General features: G+C 41.4%; 1 protein-coding gene across 1 annotated transcript; it reads left to right on the top strand.

The window, feature by feature from the left end:
* The first annotated feature begins 103 nt into the window (after positions 1 to 103).
* On the top strand, positions 104 to 22,503 carry rpa1 (replication protein A1). The gene is made up of 17 exons (XM_046389461.1): positions 104 to 345; positions 729 to 776; positions 1,111 to 1,189; positions 1,321 to 1,429; positions 1,577 to 1,665; positions 1,840 to 1,914; positions 3,136 to 3,250; positions 4,422 to 4,524; positions 4,647 to 4,715; positions 5,034 to 5,226; positions 6,749 to 6,885; positions 8,140 to 8,288; positions 14,144 to 14,273; positions 16,924 to 17,100; positions 17,865 to 17,972; positions 18,219 to 18,305; positions 21,781 to 22,503. The coding sequence occupies exons 1-17, from the start codon at positions 316 to 318 to the stop codon at positions 21,883 to 21,885; spliced, it is 1,803 nt and encodes a 600-aa protein (XP_046245417.1). The 5' UTR covers positions 104 to 315; the 3' UTR covers positions 21,886 to 22,503.
* Positions 22,504 to 22,824: the final 321 nt, after the last annotated feature.

The following is a 22,824-nucleotide window of genomic DNA, read 5'->3' as shown; positions in this document are numbered from 1 at the left end:
GCTTTGAACGCAACGTTTTAAGAACCTGACGTCACGTTATGGTTGGCGCTGACATTCATGAGACTGGTCTCCGGTCAGTTTTGTAGCTGTTACTAAGCCGACACATTCACGGTGCTGTCTGACTGCACACTGAAGTCAGATCTGTGAGCGGAAACGGAAACTAGAGCAACCCGTACGACGCTTCGCGCGTTTGTCCAAGTTGTTGGCGCCAACGACACAATTCATTGAGTACTGTCAAAGGCAGGAGCACATCAGTGAAGCAGTTCTTATTTCAGTGAAGTTGTCTTTTTGTCTCTAAGTTAGCTCCTCACAGACATGACGAAGCTCACAGAGGGTGCGATAGAGGTAAGGCTTAAGTATACTTACTGAAACATGTTATTCAATACAAAACTGCCAAAGTTTAACGCGATGTGGTTCAGTTTGATGCGCAGTCTTTGTTCAGATGGAGTGACCAGCACTTATTTATTTGCATAACCGCTTTCTGTAAAGGAACAAAACGAAAACACAGACGTTCGGCAACGCTAGCTTAATGACATATTAGCAGTATTGTTAACGTTTGTATCAATTTAAGTTGGCATGGTTAGCTTGTGGATTCTATTGTCAGACGCGGTCGAAATTGGGCTCCAAGTTATCATTATGTGTATGTAACTCGGAAATTTTTCAGTGAAACAATGTGTCACATATCAAATCTGACATCGAGTGGCTTAAGCTAACTTTGGTGCTTACAGGCTCTATCAAATGGCACCGGTGGCAATGACGCAGTGCTTCAGTTGGCGGTGAGTAACAACAATATATATATCTATATATCACAGTGTTTTCTTAATGCTACTGCTGACCCACTGACTTCACTTTTCCCGGTATGTGGTAACAATCATGACACACAAATCATAATTCAAAATACTGCTGCTGCTACATTTGGTAGGTGGCAGCTGTGAGTATTTTATTTACCAAACAAATGAATGCACCATACAACAAAACTAAATGGAATGAATGCTGTCAAAGGATTCAGAATAACCTGACTGGACAAACATAATATTAGAGGAGACACATTTTATTTATTTATTTATTTTTTTTCATATACTGAGCATTTTCACTCATATATCTTTTCAGAACATTCGCAGAATTGAGGGAGGAAATGGCCCAGCTCGCTTTCGGGTGATGATGAGTGATGGACGACACACTCTGTCCTGTAAGTACCTGGTTTTTCAAAACCCTTAGACCTCATAAATACAGAAAAGTTTGATATATTGATTTAATTTTCTAATGAATGTTGACTGCCCCTGTCTGATTTTCCTCTCTTGCTTTTGTGCGACTTTGCAGCCTTCATGCTCTCGACTCAGCTGAACCACATGGCTGAAGAGAACAAACTGGCACCAAACTGCATCTGCGTACTCAAGAGGCACGTGACTAATATACTGAAGGATGGACGGTATGCAATTTTTTTTACTGCTTTTTATATCTTGATGGACAGATTTGCCCACTGACTATATAATTGTAAGCATATTTGGTAATTCTCTTCCGAAACTAAACGCATACGGGGATGTTTTCTGTGATTTATGGTGACGTCTCATTTCAGACGGGTTGTAATCATTTTGGAAATTGATGTCATCAAGCCTGCTGAAGATGTACCTGGAAGAATAGGTGACCCTATTCCTTACACTGAAGGTAAGGACTGATGACACATTTCAGAGTATTTGCTGATTTCTGAATAATTCTTTTTTTTTTCTGAAGCAGTGCTCAATAAATATACATGTGCATTTATTTACACAGTGCATCAGTCATACATGATGGGTTGTACCGTCGCTGTAGGCTGAGAGTCATGTCAAATCTTCCTTGCAGGTCAGAGCAAAGGGCCACAGTCGGTGCCAAACCCTGAAGTCCGCCCACCACTACAGCCACAAAACCGAAATGAAGGTGAGTGAAAGTTTTTAATTCTTGACCATGGATGAAAATCTAGGTGAATAACATGTTCAGAATAGCACAAAAACTGTGCACAAATAGTTGACAAATAACCACCAGATGGCAGCATTCCTCTACTGCTCTTTAGAATTTGGGCAACCCACAGATTTACAGGATGCAAGTAATTTTGACAGCCCTGTAGAGAAACATTTTTAGCTTTCTGAAGTTTTTTTTTTTCTCAGTGTTATTGACACTTTTTTTAAATGTGAATGCTTGTTCTTTAACAAGTGTGAGCCTGTGCTGATGGACAGCTGTCTCTGCCTGTGCATGTCAATCATTGCATTTATATATATATATATATTTGTTTTTTTTTTTCTTGGATGTGTAGAATAAGAAAGCAAACAAATGCACAACAACAACACAGCCTACCTGGAGAGGGTATATTAACCTCCATGAACAAACAGATTTTTGAAACACTGGCAGTTGTTCATGTCAAAGATGAGCGATGGATCACAATATAGCAAATATCTTGTGGACCAGGAGAGATGTGCAGTCCAGCTGTCAGAAGGGTTTTGCTGTCTTCCAGTGTGTGTCATAGCAGGTATTCAGTCCTATAATCTGCCTCGTGGGAATCGAGGTTGTGGCGAGCACCCTCCTCATCAGCACAGTCATTGTTCATTTCTCTGTATGTGCTGCTTGATCTGGGGGCTTAATTACCAGAAGTGCAGTGGTTGGCAAAGTGGGAGGACTTAAGTGGACACTTTGAACTCTAATCCTCCGCGTGAGACGCACACAAATCAAATGTGCAGCGCTTGTTCAAACGGAAAATCTCAAAGTCAGACAGCCCCACTCTCCTGGGGAAGAGCAGCTCCAGTTTGTTATAGCATTTCACACTCTGCCCTGATTCTGTGAAATGTGAATCATCCTTCTCGCCAAAATGCTGGATCACACATCTCCAACAACTCGCTTTGACAAGATTTTTGTTTGCTGCTTGAGTCTTTCCTCTTGCTCGACTCGAGAGTGAGCAGTAGTAAATTTGCTTTAAGTCGCAAGGTTTTTTCTTTGATGAAACTTCCCTCATGAAGTGAGATAATTACAGTGATCAAGCAGTCGCAATCCAAAGAAATTGGATTTTTGTAATTCGTCTCTGATGAATAATACATGTGCTTCTCTCTTGACTTCTTTCCATCACTGCTCTTCATGGATCATTTATTTCTCTCCTCATTCCTCCAACAGTGAACAGAGGTTTCAGTAAAGACTTTGGGAAAAAGGCCCCATCTGCTATGCCCAGTACTCCAGGGGGAAGCTCCAAAGTTGTGCCCATCGCCAGCCTGAATCCCTACCAGTCCAAGTGAGTATGTTTCCCAGTCAGTGGGAACTGCCATGGCAAAATATCACACAGTTCTACAGTGACAACATATCACTGCATGTTTTCGTATAAGAAAAACGTCAACAAAAATGCACTAAGCAACAGCAAAATCATATGAAGTGTTGCATGGAAGAACTTGACTGGTCCACACAAAACCCTGACCTCAACCCCATCCAACATCTTTGGGATGAACTGGAATGGAGATTGTGAGCCAGACCTTTTGGTCCAACAGCAGTGTCTGATCTCACAAATGCTCTACTGCATAAATGGGCAAAAATTCCCACATAAACACTCCAGGATCTTGGGGAAGTCCTTCCCAGAAGAGTGGAAGGTGTTATAGATGCAAATGTGTCTATGAATTTAGGATGCGATGTCATTAAAGTCCTGGTTGGTGTAATGGTCACATGTCCTAATACTTTTGTCTATATATTATTGAGATGTGCAGAATTAACTCTAGTCATTTTAAAGCGTTAGTTTTGGTGTTTTAAATTGTCCATCGGAAGGAGCAGTGAAAAAAAAAAAAATCTATCATCTATCTGGTCTGTCACTGAAAAACTACGTGTCGGTCCCTGACCGGTCCTAGCTTGTTGTCCATCATTCTGATATATGTGGTGTCATCAGGAAACATTCTTCAGACACAGGTGGTGTGTGTGATACTGGCTGTCTTGCATTTGGAGAAGTAAGACAAAATACTGTGACCTTTCCTCTGTTTCAGTTCCACCTAGAAGCACAAACAAATAATTCCTCTTTGCTTCCACAGCTGAACAGTGTAGGCCCTCCTCACAGAGAAAATGTGGATTTGCCAAACACAGGTGTTACTGATAACATTGCTAACGACCACATTCTGCTGAAGAGAGCCAGAGCAGGGCTCCCACTGCTGACTGAGTGTCATTAGCTACGCTGTTTTTCTCTCCTGTGAGCAATCCAAAGGTCCCTGAAAAACCTGTTGTAGAGGAGGCAAGTAAAGAGGAGAGGCATGTTCAGTGTTGTCTTAATACTCTGCCGTTCATCCAAAGGGCCACTAGAGGGCAGATTATTAAAAGGATGTGATAGTGAATGGACTGATGAGCAGATATTCACCTATGTATGCTCCATAAGGTTCTCTCAAATGAACACTGGCCTGAATAACTTCAGACTTTCCACTGTCCGGTAGGTGGACCATCCGCGCTCGTGTAACCAACAAGAGCAGCATCCGCACATGGAGCAACTCTCGTGGTGACGGCAAACTCTTCTCCATGGAGATTGTGGATGAGAGTGTGAGTGCTCTGCTGTTTATTTTTATTTTATGTAAATAAACCACAAGATGTCATGGGATAGAAATCCTGTACCGTTCCTGACCTACTTTAATATATGAACTATATTTTTTGTGTTATTACAGGGAGAGATTCGAGTGACTGGTTTCAACCAAGAGGTGGACAAGTTCTTCAGCCTTATTGAAGTTGGCAAGGTGAGACGTTCCTCCAGATGATGATTCAGTATGTCCTGATTATCTGCCAAAACTGTCTTTTGCTGTCCTGTTAAAGGCGGATTTGGCCGCAGACTGTTCAAGCTGTGGCTGCCAGTACTTTGTGAGTTAAAACCATGGAGACTACGAATGAGTCATCTGGCTACACTGTACCCCTACAATAAGCTGCTTATGATCATGTGCCAGGCTTTGTTGATTCCCCCGACTGTCTGAAGTCGTATCTTGTTTGCACCATTCAGTCAGGTGAAATGCTCCCCAGATCTCTGATTAACATGTGGTTCATCCATCTGTGCGGGCCAGGTCTACTATGTTTCCAAGTGCTCCCTGAAGATCGCCAACAAGCAGTACACATCAGTGAAGAATGACTATGAGATGACACTCAATGGAGAGTCCACTGTCATTCCCTGTGAGGACAGCTCTGATGTTCCCATGGTGCAGTGTGACTTTGTCTCTATCAGTGACCTGGAAAGCAGAGACAAAGATGCCATTGTTGGTAAGCAGCAGGTGTAATGCGCAGAGGCTTTTCTGAACCCAACCTGTGTCGTTAAAACCAGACAAGTGTAATCGTTTCTTCTGCAGCCCACGATACGTAAACAAAATGGTGTCACATCAAGACAGAAAGCCCTATAGACAGCCCTGAAACTTAATTAGGAAAAATTGTGTCCGTTTCCTCAAACCTGATGCTGAAAACTAGTCTCCCCGCAGTTTAGATATTGCTCACTCACGTTGAATTAGTCAGCTTTAAACCCCTCAAAGTTCAGCCTTGCCTAAATTAAATATTTAATGCAAGATGTTAAAGGAATGTAGCCTACGGTCCTAATGGGTTAAAATATATAGTAGAGGAATAAAACCATTTAATTTGTTCATTTCTGTTCAGCTTGTTTTCTTTGTAGCTGGCTCAAAGTATATATAGATATATATATATATTTAATTCTTTTTAAATTTCCTTCTAACCTACCCCACCTGAAACAAAAAGGCAGAGTGTGTTGGTGAGCACCATTGGCAAATGTTCCAAGCACCAAAGTACAGGTTGTTTATCTTTATGTCCTTCTATTATTCTTGGTCTCTAAGTGCATGTTTTTATGGGAGGGGGGGGGGTGGACAGACGGATGGGACTCTCTGAAGCCAAAGCTCATCAACTAACCAATGTTCAGAGCCCAGCTCCCACTGATATGTTCCCAACCAACCAATAATAAGGAACCACAAGCAGATGATAGCGTTTCAAGCAAAAGAGTGGAGCCGGATATGCTGGGAGGTTGTGGTAATTACAGTATATGAGCAGAGAGATAAACGTGGCATTAATAATACTGATGACAGTAATAGCCTGTAGCGTGGATTGACTTTGGGCCCTATGGCAGAGCTGATGAGAAAATGAGAACCTGCTGTCACAGGTAAAATGAAGTAATAATAAGGAGTCTGCTTGTATTTTTTTTTAATGAAGACTGAGGCTTGTACTGCTGTTTGAGTAATTTCCCTCCCACATAGCAGTCGGCATCAAAGTTTCGTTCATCATGGTTAAACACATTTAAAATCCCTTTAGTCAGTGGCGCTGGGGCTTTATACTGTAGATTATGAGTTATGTTAGTAATGCCACTCTTACAGATAATTGGCGCTGCATCTGTTATCCTTGACCGCATTAGTCAACAAGTATGCTTGAAGTGCATTGGTGGGAACAATTAAAGCCTGTTTCACGGATTCTCTCCTTCATTATGGATGGAAGTTCCTGGTACATGGGCCAGTGACCTCACACCTGACTTGAAATGAATGAATCACTTATTTCTCAAGACCTAATTTGTACTGGAAGCTCTGGGACCTAGAGTGACCTATAGGCGTTAATATTGCAATCAATATTTAATGATATGTATATGTGGGAACAGTCCTGTCAGTCTGGAAAATGAAACCACATGTGGTCATGGTCTCAAGAATGTCATGTGCAGTATGTGATTCAGACTTGGCTGCAAATTGTAAATCAGTCGCTGCAATTGTTTAACACCAACTCATGTTTTCTGTTACAGATGTGATTGGAATATGTAAGGGTGTGGACGAAATGACGCGCCTCACTACAAAGTCCAACAGAGAAGTGTCCAAGAGGACACTCAGCCTGATGGACATGTCTGGGAAGGTGGTGACTGTGACGCTTTGGGGAGAGGAAGTGAGTACAGACATTAGATGGGGAATAAAAAGTGTAATGGGATCGAGCTGAGAGATTTTTTTTTTTAAATGGGTGATGAAAATGAATACCAGCCTTATAATGCATAGACATGCCTTTTGTAATGGGTAAGCTGTCTTCTCAGTACGCTTGTCTTTTCTTATGTTAAGCATCATCTGGTGACCATTTACTACATGTGCAACGAAAGACTGAAGCTAAAGTTCAGTCACACATCCAGGAGGTGAACACAATGACATCATCACCTGCAACATGTGCCATTTTGTGAAGCTTTTTAGTTCTTGGGGTTTTTTTTGTTTGTTTGTTTGTTTGTTTTTTTTGCGAGACCGACCTTTTAATTAGAAGAGTTGTTCAACACATTTGCGGTGTGCACAGTGTTTAAAGGAGGCAGGTGTGCTTGAAATCGTTGACTGAGTTCCCTGCCACGGGGTGATGAAGTAACTGCTCTCCTGCAGTTGATTTTTACCTGTGGCTCAGAGGGACTGTGCTGAGTTCGCCGCCATTTCTTTTCTCCTGACAAGCAGTGCAGTGTTTTGCTGTTTGTTTGTTCGACAGATACCCCTTTTCCTGAGGGACTTACTGAGGTACACAAGATGTATAGTTTATAAAGAACAATGGCAATGCAGAAAGCAACTGCTGGGTTTTCCTCCTTCTCTGTGGACTTTACTCTTGGCCCTCTCCACTCTGTTATTGTTTTTTTTCTCTCAGTTGGTGTCCTCAGGTTATTTTACTAAAGAGCACTGAAAAACTACACAACTAAAAAAAAAAAAACAAGTAAAATATTTTTACGGTAGTCACTGAAGCTGAGCTGAATTCAACAGAAATGTGTTCGCAGTTCATAGCAGCGTGGTTGTGGGGATGTCATTGGTACGTCTTTCACTCAGGCAGTGGGTCAGACTGTATTACATTGGATGGATAAAAATTGATTTTGTTCAGACATTCATGGTCTCCAGATGATAAATCCTAAGCAGTGCTTTGATTTTTATTAATGCCCCCATGAGGTGGACACAAATGTGTTTTTCAGTGGAATATTTCTCCATCTATTGGTTGGAAATTTTGGTCTGGACATTCATGGTTCACCATTAGCATCCTGAACTGAGATAGTGAACGTGGTAGGGATTATACCTGCTCATCATTAGTGTGACAGCTTGGTCATTGTGAGTATTTTAACATGCTGATGTCAAAGCACAAATAACAATGTTTTAACTATTGTCTGTCCGTGTCTCTTGTTTTGTGTAGGCAGAAAAGTTCGATGGTGCTGGACAGCCCATCATAGCTATCAAGGGGGCGAAGCTTTCAGACTTTGGAGGCCGATCCCTCTCTGCATCCTTCAGCAGCACCCTGTTGATCAACCCAGACATTCCTGAGGCGTATAAGCTCAGAGGCTGGTAAGTGAACCCGAGGTTCAAAAATATAGAAAATTGTTTGTATGTTCTAGCAGTTTTAAATCCATGGCAAAGTGCTTACATCGCAGGTATGAAAAATGTTTTTCCTCTTAATGCCAGAAGGCTTTCTGTTATTATCTCATTATCTTATTCTGGTATTCTTTTTTTTATCTGGAAGGTAAGCTCAGGGATGCAAATATTACTGTTAAAATTGAAGAACTGAAAAGATCTAAATGGCGAGTTTCCATTTCCCGAGTGCATGCTCTGATTCTCATTATCAAGATTAGTTTTCCCCCATTAGCCACAATGTGGAGCCGGGGGGAGGGGGGCCTCAATGAAGCATTACATATAAATGGAAATCATACTTAATCTGTGGAAATGTTTTTTTTCTTAACTTCTCTAATCCCTTTCCAGATGAAATGAAATCCAGGCTAATTTCTAACATTATTTTGATGGTAGCGTTCTTTCCTCTTGGTGTGTGTGGTGTGGTTGTACGTACGCACACTTTCATGTTCACTTTCTCTTGGACGCAAAGGATTGTGTGTAAATTAGCTAAGATATTTTTTCTTAGTTAACTGTGTACATGTAGGATTTATCAGACGCAGTGGAGGCAAATTTAGAGTTATATGAAGATGTGCAACTCTTTTCTTTGAGGATTTTCTGTTGGCTTTTGTTGCCGAAGAATAGAGAAACATTTAAGACTCAAGCTTTCATCTTTTCTCAGGGCTCAGTTCCTCGATTCCTTTATTTTCTCAATTATTTCCTCTCCCTGATGTACAGCATATCCAAAAATAAGCATGCACTTCATGTATGTATCCAGAGGTTAGGATGAAAGGCATTTTTTTTAGAGGGATTTGGATAAAGTCATCACCTCAAGGTTTACATGGAAGGCTGGTTGACGTGCTACAGGTTGGCACATGATAGAAGGCAAAGTCGTCACGTGGATAGAAGTGGGGGTGATACTTAACCTCACCCCAGCACTGGGGCACACTGATTGATCTGTCCTCCTTATAGACCCTACTTAAACAGGCTGGGTGTGCCCCTCCTCCCTGACATGAAAGCAGATGTCTCTATTTGAGGGTGGAGATCCAATCAATACCATCCAAAGCCTTTCATTTGTTTACCTCCAATAACAGTGTCCGCTCTGCACAGAGGAATAAAAGACAATGAACACATTAATTTTATGACAAGTCCAGTCTCTTGCTCCGTCTTGACAAATGTAGCTGTGAGTATTTATTCATGATTCGAGGACCCGATTTGCATAATCAGAGCAGTGAATTGTGACTCTACTTTGCAGGTGAGAAAGAGGCAAATCACAAAATTTGCTCAAATATGCCTCTTTAATCAGAAGTCTTGGCTCATGGTAATTTCTTGATGGTTTTAGCTCCAGCCTCAGGCTTGTATGAATATATTTTTATTTTATTTCATTTCGCAAAATGCCAACTGCTGTGAACTGCTGTTTAAGTTTTTTCTTTTTTCTTTTTTCTAATGGGATTATTTTATATTCACATTGTGATAGAAAGTACTCCATTATCAGGACCACTCCTGGGTCTGCTTTCTTTTACCTGAGCACCATTAAGTCCTGAATCGCATTTCCACATCCCCACTGGGTTGCATAGGCATTTTACATTTCCTGCGCACTCTTGTGTTTAATAACAGGTTTCCTCAGTCACTCCTCACTTGGACAGTCAGAGATAACGATCCTTAAATCCTCATGCAGGTTTATTCTGTGCAGAAAGAGGGGTTGACCCCTGTGGGTCCTCTTTGGACGGTGACTTCCTGCAGGTTTGCTGGCATCTGCTAATGAACAGTTTAAAAGTCACAGATGGAAGCAGGCCAGACCTGACTCATTACTCTCGAGCCAAGTCACTTCAAGTGAGAAAAGCCTGGTGAAGATGAGATCATTATGCATCAAGTCTGAGAGCTGTCGCTCAGCCAGCCTCATGCTGTGAAGAGGATGGAGAGAATAGTCTCTCTAGTTATTTATCTGTATTTTAAGGCTGCCTTACCGAGATGATATCTAGTGGTGAGAAGTAAGTTGTTAGTGTAGGTTTTCACTGGAGGACTGACAGCTGTTGAGTGCATAATATGCGTTTTGTTGTGCTGGCGATAAGCTTGGGTCTCAGGATTGTTACTGTCCACTAAGTGCGTCCCTTAATGATTGTTCTGTAAGCCAAAATGTGAATTATGGAAAACGGAAGCAAATCAATTAAACTCTGAATGAATCTTTCGATGTTTATGTTTTTTTTAAATCTTGCACAGAAGAAGCTTTTTCTTTTCTCAGCCAAACAAAGATATTCCTTTAGTGTACAGCCAAGCCTGCTGAAACATCATTGTTTTACCCATGCGGAGGCGTCTTAATTTGATTGTGTTTTGGTGCAGACCTTTGGGACTTCCTCAAATGAATAGTCTATCCTTGGTGGGCTGTTGACTCAAATTCATGCACAGTATTAGTGGTGCCGCTCAGCACTTTCCAGTGTGCTTACAAATAAGAATGCGGCCCTCTGCACTAATTATCTTGATGTTGGATTAATCTGAGGTCTTTGTGCCTTGTTGGTGTGCTTTTAGTGTATGCCCTCATCTTATTTTGGAGATTACTCTACACAGGTTGCCAACTAAACAATAAATGCACACCATGTTTTTTCATCTTGGGGTTCACTTCACATTCAGGCGTCTAACTGCGCAGATGCAGTTGTCCATTAGGTGGCAACAGCACATTTAGAGCTGATGATGCTTCTGTCTCCCACACCGTCAGGCAGGGCACTCGCTTTCCTGTGAACTACACTGTGTCATGTTTATTTTCAAAGCTTGACGCCATCAACGTCAGACGTGCAGCACCGACTCATTTATTCAAGTCCAAGCTGACATTTTCTCTCTTTCTTATCATGACTACAGTATTGCCACATGTACCGGCCGCAGCATACAGTTAGGACAGTAATTATGTCAGCCCAGAAGTAAACAAGCTTTTGCGCAGTCATCTAGTGAACACGATGACTCATTATTTCATTGATTGTTATTTTACCCCGATGTTTCACTGTGCCAGATTGATTGGGAAAAGAAAGTGGAAGAATTACTAGCTGAATTACTGGTGCCGAGTTATTAGCTGAATAAATGACTTGCTGAATGCTTTAAACCAAATTTGCATTCTTGCTCGTTGCAATCATCACTGTCAAAGTCCCCTTCAACCAAGGGCACCCAGATGCTTTACTGGGTCTGCTCAGTGGCATACAGAGCTGTCATTTAATTAGCACTATGCTATCTTTATAATGTGTTTTTGACAAGACCTCAAGGGTTTTGCTGACACATAGAATAGAACCGGATATTTTTATTATGAATAAAACAATTGATTTAGTTTAAATCATTTTTTCAAGCAAAAATGTCGAATAATTGCTGGTTACACCTTCTCAAATGTGAGGATTTGTCTTTTCTTTATCGTGTATTATAGTAAACTGAATGTCTTTGGGTTGTAGACTGTTGTGATCTGTGTGTGATGTGTCGCTTAGTCTGAATAACTTGTCCACTACGATCTTTATTGATACAGGTATACTGATGTCAGGTTTATTTGAAACACAGCAAAATAACAGAAGGGAGATTGGTTTTCCTCACCACAATATTTAAATTATTTTTATCAGAAAAAAAATACTACAGCATAACAACAACTTGTTCTTGTTTTCCGTGATATACTCTGCTCTGTACAGGAGAAACTCATTAAAATTCAACTTTTGTGACACACTGAGAGTCTAGTGATGCATGCAGAACTGTCTTAGGGTTTATGAATCTCATTTAAAGTATAGATATAGATTTATCACTCTTTTATTCTGCAGTGTTCTCTTACACAGATGCTTTCATGGCATGTAATCTGTGTATTATGAGCAGACTCCACCAAAATGAGAATTGAAGGAAACACCTGTTTATCCTCGTTTACATCAAAATAAACCTTCTGTGGCCTGCTCGAATTTACTGGTAACTCAGTGTTTGACGTGTCAGTCAGATGAAGAGGCTAACGCCGAGCCACGCAGCATGGAGTAATCGTGTTTGTGGTGCCTTTGCCCCCTTTAGCTCAGGCATTCGAGTCTTAGCCCCAAGCTGGGAACACTGCTTACTAAGGCTTTCCCATCACCCTCCTCATGCGTCCTCCTCTGACACCTGTCTGTTCCCGTCCTGTCCTCGTTCACTGACATATGACATGTCTAAACCATGCACGTACTTGTCTACCAGCCTCCCCTCGTCTGCCTGGGATGTTCCTGCAGATAGTCTCTGTGAAGGTGTGTTGCTCTGAGCCTAGAATCTGCCTGCTTCTCAGTTGACTGTTGCACATTTCCTGCAAGGTCTCATTTGTCCTCTTTTTGTCTCCTTCGTCACGATTGCTGTCTGCCGTGCCATTTCTGTTTTCTGTGCTCTATTTAGAATAAAAACAGCAGCTTAGCAACTGGATACTGTCAGTGGCATCTGGTTGGACATTTTACAGCCCTGTTGAGAATCTGTCCAGAGCAGTCCAGTACCACCTTGAAGCCTCACCAGTCTGCAGTGTTACCTTTTTAAAGTGTGATGCATTTTTGATCATCTAAGCTATGTTGTCACTACCTTTTCCTCCTGTGTAGAGCACCTGTCTTACCAGAGTTGTTGAGCAGAAAACAATATCTTCATTTTATTTGATTGTCAGATATATATATATATATATACATACATACATATCTGCAAGCTCCTAACTGGATGCTGGCACAATTAAAGCAAAGCAGTGCAGGCACACTATGTGCATACTGCAGTGCCACCATGAAGAATTGCCCACATTTGTCAGTAGAAGTGGGAAATTGGCAGGCTGTGCTTGCCCTGGCCCACAGTCTGAACCGTTAATGGGGATATTTTCAATTAGTCATGCCTGTAGGAGCAAGGCATGCTCTCGCTGTATTTACAACCTGACCTCCCCATTGTGCACCACTCTGCCTTGTGGCCAACAGATTAGTAAGCTCTATTGATCTCTCTGACAATTTGAAACTATTTTTTTTTCTACCCCAACTGCATTTTACCTCCCACCATCTATCATTCTTCTCCTTCTACCCTGCCTTCCCTCCTTTTCTTCTTCTTCCCGTTGTCTTCCATGAATTACCAGGAACACTGGGTGAAAATGGGTTTCTGATATCACCGTAACAGCCCTGACCCTGGCCAGCTTATCTGTCCCTCTGCTGTTGATTCATTTTACAAGCCTCTCAGCTTGCCCCACTCTCAGCTGAGCCATCAACACTTTGACAAACACAAATGGATGCTCAGCTTGGAACAAGATTTTATTTTATTTTATTAAGCTAACTGGTGAAATGGACAGCCTGCAGCCTGTTGACAGCCACGTGAACGTTGGTCTGTTGTGTCGGCTGTATTAAAATGAGTCAAGTGGAGGACCAAAAGCAGGCCTCAGCATACCAACATCATGAGTCTCTCGAGTGAAAATAATGATTTTGTGATGGCCCGTTGAGTTTATTCATTAAACTGTAAAAAGCTGGAAGCATAATTTTATTAATAACAGAAAAATAATCTGAAGTTATCAAAATAACTTAGAGTTTATAGGAACAGTTCACCCAAAAATAAAAATTCTGCCATTCTCCTCGGTTTTTCAGTCGCATTTAAGGAGATTAACAGCAAAATAACACTTCAGCATTCTCATCAACAACTGAAGCAGGACTTATCTTAAAATGTGGAAAATAAAAAAACAACATAAAATGGCTCCATACAGCTCCTTCAGTGTAATCCAAGTCACCACATGCTCAGAGATCCCATGCTATTACTGAATTTTCATGCCTTCATGTGTACTTGGTTTACTGCGACTGGGATGAGATCAACAGGCACTGTTATCCTGTTTCACATAGGTATGACAAGGAGGGTCACGCCATGGAAGGACAATCTCTGACAGAGATGAAAGGCGGCAGTGGGGGAGGAAACACCAACTGGAAGACGCTGTCTGACGTTAAGACAGAGCACCTGGGACACGGAGACAAGGTACGCACGTGCTCGGCTTTTCTTGCAAACGTTTGAGATATGGTAACTGCAGACATATTGTTATTCAGGGATGATTCTTTGAAGATATTCAAGGACAAACTGAAAGGCTGGTATTGAATCCCAAACAACAAACATAAAAGCGCTCGCAGTCGAACTGCATTTGTACATGGTATGTGCTGTATGTCTGTAAAGCCCTCGCTACAGTGTAACCTTGTCACTCACAGGTCTGCTTTGTGAAGGTACCTTTTAGCTGAAAGTCGGTGTGATAAATCTTTATAATCACTGAGTCATAAAAACACTGCACCAGGTATGTGTGTTTAAAATTGGATCCCACTGATGTTCCTGGTCTTCTGCTGCTCATTAATCCCTCTGTATTGTTGGTGTTCATGGTGAAAGTCGCATTTATCTTTGGTATTGATTACATAGGCTCTATTCTGTGCCCTTTGTAATGAATTTACTGCCCTTAGATAAGTAAAGTAATATGGGGTTTTTAATGATATTGAAGATGTTGATGGAAATGATGCTCGCAGTGTGTGAATTGTCTAGAGCGTATAATGTGACCCCAGCAGAGATTTTTACTTGTCTAATTTAACATGCTCTGAACATCAGTAATCATCACAGTATGATGGAAATATAAAATTAAGACTAGGACACACTAATAGACACAAGGGATTATGATAGGGCCCCACGTTTCTGTTCTGGCTGAAAAATACTAGAAAACAAAGAGAACTGCGATAAAATGTGGATTAAATGGGGTTAGTAGTCTGTGAGTCAATTAAGTGAAAAATGTTTTGGTGAATGAGTAATGCTGCTTCTGGTCCCCAAATAATTCTCTCTGCAGGATTTCCCAGTCACAGATAGTAAATGGCTCATTGTTCTTCCTTATGCGTCCTTATAGTGCAGCCACTGCAGCGATTGTATCATCTGGAGACCTTCGATGCAGCTTAAGCAGCCCCATTTCTTTTCTCTGCAATTCCACACCTCAAATCCTGACTGTAGCCATTATCCACCTCTGTCAGGTGAAGAGCTTCTCCTGGCATTAACTCCCCGCCGTTCGGGGGGAAATGTTCGACCCCGGGCTCTGGAGGCTCTTGCTCCTCCTCAGCATGGCATGTGATGAGGTCTGGTACTGACAAAGGAGCTGAGCTGAGGCTGTCCTCAGCCCCTCTGAGACATCCTATACTCGGGGGCATGGGGGTCAGGCCTCTCCACACCCCCTTAACCAAAGTCTGTTGCAATTAATTGTCCCTGTCACAAAGTCTTTGTGTCACGATCTCAAGTTTCCACATTGCACATTGCCCGTGCCCTCTTTGACAGTAAATGGTCACCCTCCTCTTGTTGGTTTGACACTGCAGTTGTAAAGACCTGTGACAGAGATGAGAAACAAATTCTTCTGTCCTCATCCCTCTGTGGCAGCACTGCTTAGTCGCACACCAGTTGAAGAGGTATTTACTTGATTAATTGGACTTCTTTTGGAAAAGCAGTCAGAGGTTGATGTCTGTGTTTCTTTCTGGTAAAATCAAAACTGTGATTAAAAAAAGCCTAGCCAGCAGCCCCGTGTATTGGAACAGCATGATTTTTTTTTCTTGTTATTGTTGCGGTCCTTTTTCACAGCCCTTGGGTCTTTTTATTTATCCAAAGTGATATGAAATATCAATTGTCCTATTCTGGAAGTTAATTGGAGTCGAATGCTCTTTGCATGCTGACTCAACGGTCAGAACTTGGAGAGGAAAGCATTGATTTTCATTGTACTTGAAAGTAAATACTGTTCTGCTTATTCCTTTAGTAAATATGAGAAAAACTAGTGTGTTGTACTATTCAGCAATGTATCTCTTGACTGTGTAGTGTGTTTTGGAAAAGCTGTTTTTGACTGTGATGAAGATGACTGAAATATTTTTAAGTAGATGCTTTGGAACCTCCAGTCCTTTGAAGAAACTCTAATTGCAGTTGTGTATAGCCTTAAGCGTTTCTTCACAATTGGCGTAATTGCGTTTGCAGAATAGTATTAATGATTGGTTGATGGAACTTGGATGTTTTGGCTCCAAAGTGGCAGGCCTGTTGCTCTCCCGCCTGACCCTGAACAGGCACCTTTAGCCCAAAAGTGTGAATGCGCCCAGGCTCCACTATGTGGTCACAGACAGTGCTGAGGTTAGTGCGTGACGAAACTCTATAGACGAGGAGAGGTGATGTGACTCAGCTACAAGCCTGTCGAAACTTTTTAACTTCTCTTCATTACAGCACATGCAGAGCTGCATTTTGTGTTTATCCTATTTCTATTCGATGTGAAATTCATGTCGCTTACTTGGGTGTTTACTGTGCAGACTAGGAATGTTTCCCTGAAGGCTGTTAATATGCAGGAACTTTTTTAAAGTTTGCCTTTTCCTCACAACAGCAGCAGCTACCAGCTACCTCACTAGTTTGCATTTGTGTCTGAGCCATTAGGATTCTGGCTGGCAGTGTAACTCGTGCATCTCCTACACAAATGTTGCGTTCTGACTACATGCTCCTTAAAATGTCATCTTAATGTTAATTTCATGCTGTTTTTATTCCTTGCTCTTAGCAGTCAACATGTTTCAACACACAAAACAGAAAGGTCGTGAGCGAGAGAAGACGACTAGTAAGAAATTTGTTTGTTTATATTCCCTTTTAGGCAGACTACTACACCTGCATTGCTACCATAGTGTTCCTGCGCAAGGAAAACTGCCTTTACCAGGCATGTCCCAGCCAAGACTGCAACAAAAAGGTGGTAGACCAACAGAATGGCATGTTCCGCTGTGAGAAGTGCGACAAAGAGTTCCCCAACTTTAAGTACCGCCTCATCCTTTCTGTAAGTGAATCAGCATCGGGTTGCCTAAAACCTCTGATGCTAATGGACATATCTTAAATGCCTGTTTTTCCTGCTTAGTCCTGAGCAGAAATTTCAGCTAGTCCTTCTTTCTCTTTCTCTTCTCCTCACTTACTGTCCTTATTCATCTTCCTGTGTCCCAGGTCTCAGTCCGCTCTCTCCCCTTATGACCTGACCCGCCTGTGGGTCAGCAGTGCTCCATTCTGGCTCTCTGCAGTTAAATTTCGAGACCTTTAAAGTGCATTTTTACACGTGGGGTTAAATCGTGGGGCTAGTAATTTTACAGAAATTGCAGGGATGAAATACAAATGCAAGCCTTTTTTTCCCCTCCTCTCAGCTTGTTGGCAAACAAACATTATTTCAACAACAAACAACAATGAAAACAAAAACTCAGTCAACAAAAGAGCAATTGCAGCCAGGCATCTGAAATAAGCAGCTTTTGTTTTGTACAACTCAACAGTCAACATGTTGTTATTATTCACAAGCTGTAGTATAAGCTGTGAATTTGTTTCCACTGTATGTATCACAAGTGTGCTGTGACTCTGCGTGTTTTGCCAGGCTTGCCAGCAGGATATAGGCTAATTAGAGGATGGAATGGTTTCTTAAAAGCAGAGCGAGCAGTACTCTTATCAGCACTTATGCAACATTTATACAAGACTACACTTATCCATACTTGTGTATGCAAAAATAACTGACTTCCTTCTTCCTGTTTACTCATACCTTTTGTTTTATTTGTTATCCGACAGGCCAACATTGCAGATTATGGAGACAACCAGTGGGTGACTTGCTTCCAGGAGAGTGCAGAGGCCATCCTGGGCCAGAATGCAGCTTACCTGGGGCAGCTCAAGGATTCGGTGAGACTCTCCTTCCTGAATATAATACTGGCCTCAGGAAATGGCTCAGGCAAGAGCTAAACCTCAGACATTGTCAGTGCCACACAGGCACTCCTGCATAGAGAAAAATTCTGCTAAAGACACTTTTTATTTTTTTGTTTTTCAGACATAAATGCTTCGAAATCCATTTCTCAGTTTGTGTTTTCTTGAGACTATCATAAAGCCGACATATGATTAAATTTAAATGTGTGCGTCTCAAAATTTCAGAACGAAGCTGCCTTTGACGAGGTCTTCCAGCAAGCAAACTTCAACACTTTTGTCTTCCGCAGCAGGGTGAAGCTAGAAACATATAATGTAAGTAAAGCAGGCATGGTAATGGGACTGATAAAATGCTTACAGGTTTGTTGTCATCACGTCATGCGTTGAAAACACGCCTGCTGTTAAAGGGGGAAGGGGGGTGGTGTGCTGAAAATGCTCGGCACATTAACAGGTTCCATGTGTATGCCATTCATTAACAATGCAACCCTGCTTTCATTTTGACTGACAGAACATCTTCAAAAAAAAAAAAAAAAAAAAACTCGGTTTGTCTGAGAAAGCTGTTCATTTTCAGTGTCTTTGTGAAGGATGCACACACAGATTAGTCGCAGTCACTGTTTCCTGTAGGCCACACAGATAGAGGTTTGTTTTGAGGGAAGCACATAAAAGAATTGATTGGGCTGGGACTCTGAGCAGGAAGTCTGGAGCCGAGCCAGAGGCTGCATCCGCCTTCGACACACAGAAGAGGCCACTGTGTCTGTCACATTCATCACTGCACCCGAACTGCCGATGGCACTGCTACAAGCATGTATTGGCCGCTGCCTCCAAACCCCATATTCCTTCAACAGAGACACCTGCAAACCTCTCTTTCACTTTATCTTCTGCTTCTCAATGCTACAAGCCAGCCATTGTGCCATACCGTTACATGTTTTCAGGTGCACAACGTTGTATGCGCTCGATGTGGGACTAAGCTGCTCCTTAACTGTTAATGACACCCAGCCACAGTGTTGTATCATAGTGAGACTCATGCTTTGTCGAGGTGAGGACGTTAAACTCCTCATTTGTGATTCAGTCATCAATCTGCAACAGTCACATGAGGACGTTACGGCATTAAAACACTAAAGATGTACTTACATATACAATAGTTGGAACCATCAATTTAGTGGGTCAAAAAAATTTGAATAAATTGTCTTATTTATAAAACAAATTCAAATTAATTCAAATTTTGCTTTTTGCTTTCATCTATTTGGTCAGAATTTTGGTCTGTTGCTCAGACAAAGAAGCAATTTCAGTCTAGTGGAGTTAACTTAATTACTTGCACTATATTACATAGAAGACAATAAAAGAATGTTTAAAGATTTATTGGACATCAGAGTTAATCTAAAGGTATAATATTCAGCAATTTCCCAAATAAATAAAAATGTATAGACTCACACAAACGTAACTTCTCAGTCATCACTTATGACCTACTGAATGCGTGTGGTCGTGTCTAAATTTGCCTGTATTTCTTTGTTTTCGCAACAGCTTGCTGTGTCAGGGTGTCAGCCTTTGTGCAGCACTGTGTCGCCCCCTTCAACCAATAACAGCATGAGGTTGGGACTCTGTAAAAACCAAGCAACCAGTTTTTATAACGGTCTCCCTGTGTCAGTGGTCTCTCTCTCCTCTGCTCGTCTCTCATCCTATTAAGGATAAAGTCCAGGTTGTCCTGACATAATTAATGTTATTCTGTCTTCAACATTTTTAAATAAATGAGCACAGAGCATTTTAATGGATAAATATTGCCATTCAGAACCAAAAGAAATGCCACTTCAATATAGATTACTTGATGCTATTAAGTCAAAACACTGTTTAATTAGAGTGTATTCATCATAACAAGTGTGATGTGCAGTTTGTTCATGTGGGCGAGATGCATAATAATTATTTCCACACAAATCAATGTCTTAGTTGTATTCCACCATTCAAAATATGGATATTGTGTGGAGGTAATTGTGTCGTCACTCAAAATGTGTCTGAATGACTTTATTCCTATAAAATGTGTTATTACAGTCAAAAGACAATCTTAAATGTTGTCACTCCTTACTCTTTCAGTATTTCATTTGCCTGCCATCAGACATGTCTGCTTGCGGCTACAATATTCGAACGGTTGTGCCGTTATTAAGGTCTCTTTGTCCCTGTAGGCTGCGTCTAGACATTGTAACTGATTTAAGTTGTCAAAAAAAGAATGACGCAGACGGGTGGGGGCGCGACAGACAGCTTGTAGACTAATATTTTCTCATTTGTAAGTCCTTTCTTACTGTCTTACAAGATGCTGATTGCACGGTCGAGTCTGTTGTGCTGTGTGGGGGTTCTGGCTGAGGGTGTGAGTGTAGAGAGCAGTGAAGTGGTTCCCAGCGCTGGGTGAGAGCCTCTGATGGAACACTGCAGAGATGAAATACCGTGTACAGGTTGGAAGTATGTTGAGGACTTAAAGTGTAGATTTGACTCATCCGATGCTGGTGTGTGAGCATCTTTGCCAATTTACAGGCTTTGAAAGGCTGCACAGGAGATGAAATGTCTTGTTGTTTTGCTTGTATGAAGTGGTTAGTTTATTGGCTGTTGTTTGTTCTAAGTTTTCCTGGCAAGTTTAAAGCTGTTAGAAAAAAGGTCAGAGCAGCAACAAATTTATGTGTGTGTTGTTCCTCTTGTGCTCATGTGTATACACACTCGCAGCAGCTCAAGTGTATATCAACACCTACTTTTGGCTGTGTGAAGTTGGCTGCTTACAGATTCTCTCACGCACGCATCTCATCTTGCTCACCCACTCATCTGCTGCAGCCACAGTCAACATGAACGTTGGGGTAGAATTTTCTTTAAGTTATGCAAGCTGTCTGTTTTTTTTTTTTTAATGTTGTATGTGTAAGAAAAGGATTTAGTGTATCACAGATTTGTTTTTTTTTTTTTTAGAACAACAATTTAAATGGTCTGAGGTTACACTTACGGTATCTAAAATCATTTGTTTTGACTGGCGCGTTAAATGCATGAAAATGTAAATTCCTGGTTTTATTTATGGGATAACATTAAAAATTGCAGTTTAACAGTGAACACCTTGTTGGGTGTTCTCCTCGAATTAATAGACACTTTCATCCATCTGGTTCCCCGTTCCTTCTGCTGCCCACTTATATAAAGCCTGACAGTTTATTCTGGTTCACACTACTATATGTTGAGATATGATGTTTACTGTTATTTTATATACATGATATATATATATTTTTCTTCTGTTTAGAAAAAAACAAGCAAAGTGATTTATAGTGGGCTGTTCATTAGGAATGTGGGCTCAGATCCGAAGGAAGATGATTTACATTTCACCCGCTTGAGCTGCAGAGGATTAATGGAGACAAAATGAGTATAACCTCTGTTTAAATGTGGAGAATAATGGCCCTGGTAGAAGTGACCTTCCCCTGTCTAGACAGCTGTGGAGGTGGCTGTGGCTTGAAAAGCTGCCTCTTTTTGTAAGGCACTGATTTGAATGCCAGCATAATTCAGATACCCAGTCCAGCCACCTCATGCTGACCCCTGTTGTCACGGGGGAAGGGAAGATGCCAGTATCCTGTACGCTTTTCCCTTAGACGAGTGATATCTTTTGTATCGGTATGTCGACAGATGTAATTGATGTCGGATTCTTGTGTATTTCGTCAGGATTAAGGAGGTGGCCAGGAAATTCAACTGAACTAAACTCCTCACTCGTACATGCTGATTTTCATGAGAGTTTTCTAATTTTTTTTATTATTATTGTTTATTTATTTTTGTCTGACAGGATGAGTCCAGGATCAAGGCCACAGTGATGGATGTGAAGCCTGTCGACCATAAGGACTACAGCAAGAGGTTGATCATGAACATAAGGAAACTGGCTGCCCAGTAGAAACTTATGATTTATGCTGTGTTTTCTGTACAGCCAACAAACAGCTCTACACATATGACAAGGTTACGTGCTTATAAAGCAAATGTGTTTATCGTCTTGGGTTTTTTTTTGTTTGTTTGTTTGTTTATTACCTCCCTGTGAATCCTAGATGTACTAGTGATTGATCGAAATAATGACTGCTTTCCTTCTTTTTTGTTTGGGGGAGGAAGAACAGAGTGTGGGGGTCAATAAGCCACACACAAAGAAATCACTTTGTCAAAAGTCAGCCAGTTGTCCCTGCATGTACTGGGCTCATGTGAGGGTGTTGGCTGCTTTAAGCTGAAGACCAGCACAGAACCCAGCACTCTTTTTCAGTTTCTGATTTTCACTCAGAATGGCTGAGCTGGACCTGCACATCCCTGATAAGACCGCTTGCTGTCCCTGGATTTTTTTTTTTTCCTCCCTTGCACTTGCAAACATAAGCACATATACACAGTGCAGACCTAATGGGAAATGCATTCAATCTAAGTAGATACAAGGTGCTGCCCATATTCTCAGCACCTGTAAGCGTTTTGTGTGTTCTGTAGTCAAGTTTATTTGTGATAATTAACTCTGAGAATAAAGATTATTTGTAATCGAGGTTACTGTATGAAATGTGTAAATCTGTTGAAATGACTCAGCTGCCCCCCCCTTCAGAACACCTGATCCTGACCTGTGCCTGTTGCAAGAAAGTGAAAACATGCAGACTGTTATTTATTTCAGGACTTGCACTATGTATGGGGGATTTATTCAAGGCCTGGCACACAATCCCCTCCATCTCCTCAGGTTTTGCTCAGATGTGCAACAGATTCCCCTGCAAACTTGACTTTCATGTTGTATTAAAGCAGAACATCAATGAGGCTGCACCTCCCCGTTTTTCTTGTGATAACATCTCGCCTCTGCTGAGCGCTGCATCTGTTG

This window comes from Scatophagus argus, chromosome 5 (assembly GCF_020382885.2).
Source record: "Scatophagus argus isolate fScaArg1 chromosome 5, fScaArg1.pri, whole genome shotgun sequence".
NCBI lineage: Eukaryota > Metazoa > Chordata > Actinopteri > Scatophagidae > Scatophagus > Scatophagus argus.
This window is presented reverse-complemented; position numbering and strand designations above follow the sequence as displayed.

Bases quoted from the DNA above. Each gene is read 5' to 3' on its own strand.
- rpa1 (XM_046389461.1), top strand. From the start codon at position 316: ATGACGAAGCTCACAGAGGGTGCGATAGAG. The intron at 346-728 runs GTAAGGCTTAAG...TGGTGCTTACAG, and splicing joins TCACAGAGGGTGCGATAGAG to GCTCTATCAAATGGCACCGG. The intron at 1,190-1,320 runs GTAAGTACCTGG...GCGACTTTGCAG, and splicing joins TGGACGACACACTCTGTCCT to CCTTCATGCTCTCGACTCAG.